At 58.9% G+C, this 1,562-nt stretch overlaps 1 protein-coding gene across 1 annotated transcript in view; it reads right to left on the bottom strand.

The window, feature by feature from the left end:
* Positions 1–23: 23 nt before the first annotated feature.
* Positions 24–1,562, bottom strand: part of MYH10 (myosin, heavy chain 10, non-muscle) — a gene marked incomplete at its 5' end in the record, with an annotated part of 41,790 nt that continues 40,251 nt past the window's right edge. The window contains 3 exons of the mRNA XM_009076407.1: positions 24–485; positions 1,043–1,215; positions 1,486–1,560. Of these exons, the coding sequence (XP_009074655.1) occupies positions 341–485; positions 1,043–1,215; positions 1,486–1,560 (393 nt within the window). The remainder of the gene's footprint in view (positions 486–1,042; positions 1,216–1,485; positions 1,561–1,562) is intronic.

The raw sequence follows: 1,562 nt of genomic DNA, 5'->3' as shown, positions 1-1,562 counted from the left end.
TGGGAATGACGGTTCTGGACTGATAAAAAAAGTTTCATCCTTCACATGATGCTTTAGAAAATGGCTTGACGATGAGTATCTGGAGAAGGGATGCACTGAACAGAGACGATCCTGGGTGTTTGCTATATATAAAAAAGCAGTTGTACCTATATCTGAGCAGGGTACAGAGTGGTGAGGCTGGAGAGCCTTAAGACATGGTTGACCTATGATAAGGAACCTCGTAGCATGCCGACGTGTCGTAAGGCAGATTTCCGGCCACAAGGCAGTTGGGTGGGCAGGACGGTCCCTGTGCTCCTGCCAGCAGCGTGCCAAGGTCTCTGCATGCAAACGGTGTGGGGCTCTACTCCGCGGGGGTCGGCGGCGCCTCGTTCACGTCGCTGCCTTTGCTCTCTGCGTCATCGTCCGACAGCTCCAGGGAAGCTCCTTCGATGTGCAGCTGTCGCCTCCCAGACCGACTCGATGAGAAGGTGATGGGCCCTCCCCTCCTGCAAATGAGCAGCACACAGGGAGTGCTGAGGGGTCTCAGCTCACCCACAGCCTCGGCCACCATGGAGTGCTTTGGGTTGGGAGGGACCTTCAAGACTTTCTCATCCCACCCCCTGCCCTGGGCAGGGACACCTTCCACCAGCCCAGGCTGCTCTAACCCCGTCCAGTCTGGCTTGGAACACTCCCAGGGATGGAGCAGCCGCAGTTTCCCTGGGCAACCTGTGCCAGTGCCTCAGCACCCTCACAGGTAGGAATTTCATCCTTATATCCCATCTGTCCCTGCCCTCTGGCAGTGGGAAGCCATTCCCAGTGTCCTGTCCCTCCAGGCCCTTGCCCAAAGTGCCTCTCAGTTCTCTTGTAGGCCCTTCAGGTACCTTATTGAAAGACCACAACCAGGTCAGCCTAGCAACTCTCCCTGCTCAGCTGTGAGGGAATGTGGCAACTCAGGTCACCCACATGGCAAATTTCCCACTTGGAGTCTCAAACCCCTCTCTCTCTACCCAGGGATGCCGCACCCTCCAGCACGAGGGCAGAGCTGAGACCCTGCACTGCTCACCTTAGCCTGTTTTTCAGGGTGCTGACCTCCCTGCTCAGCCCCTCGTTGGCCTCCGTGGCGTCGTCCAGCTCACGCTGCAGCTTGCGCCGCGACGCGTTGGCCCTCGTGGCCTCCTCCTCTGCCTCCTCCAGCTGCCGCTTCAGCTGCTTCATCCTGGCGTTCGCTTTCTCCATCTGCAACGCCGAGCCCAGCGCTCAGGACCGGCCCTGGCAGCTGCACCCCACGGCCCTGCTGTGCCCACCACCAGCCTCAGGACAGGCTGAGCCCGGAGTCCTGGCAGAGCAGGACGGACAGGAGCCGCCACACCTGAGCTAACACGCAGCGGGTTCCGACTGCTGGGAATGTCTCTAGTCAAGGTGGATCCCCTTAGACCTTTTCATTAGATTGCTTCTTCACAAGCCCTGTCTACCCACAGAGCAGCTCGCCGTGGCCCTCACACCCACCTGCTCCTTGTACTGGTCTGCGTGGCGACGCTCGTCCTCCACCTGCATGAACACTTCCTTCAACTTCTTCTCGGTAC

The sequence above is a fragment of the Acanthisitta chloris genome, unplaced genomic scaffold, assembly GCF_000695815.1.
Source record: "Acanthisitta chloris isolate BGI_N310 unplaced genomic scaffold, ASM69581v1 scaffold34006, whole genome shotgun sequence".
Classification (NCBI taxonomy): Eukaryota; Metazoa; Chordata; class Aves; order Passeriformes; family Acanthisittidae; genus Acanthisitta; species Acanthisitta chloris.
This window is presented reverse-complemented; position numbering and strand designations above follow the sequence as displayed.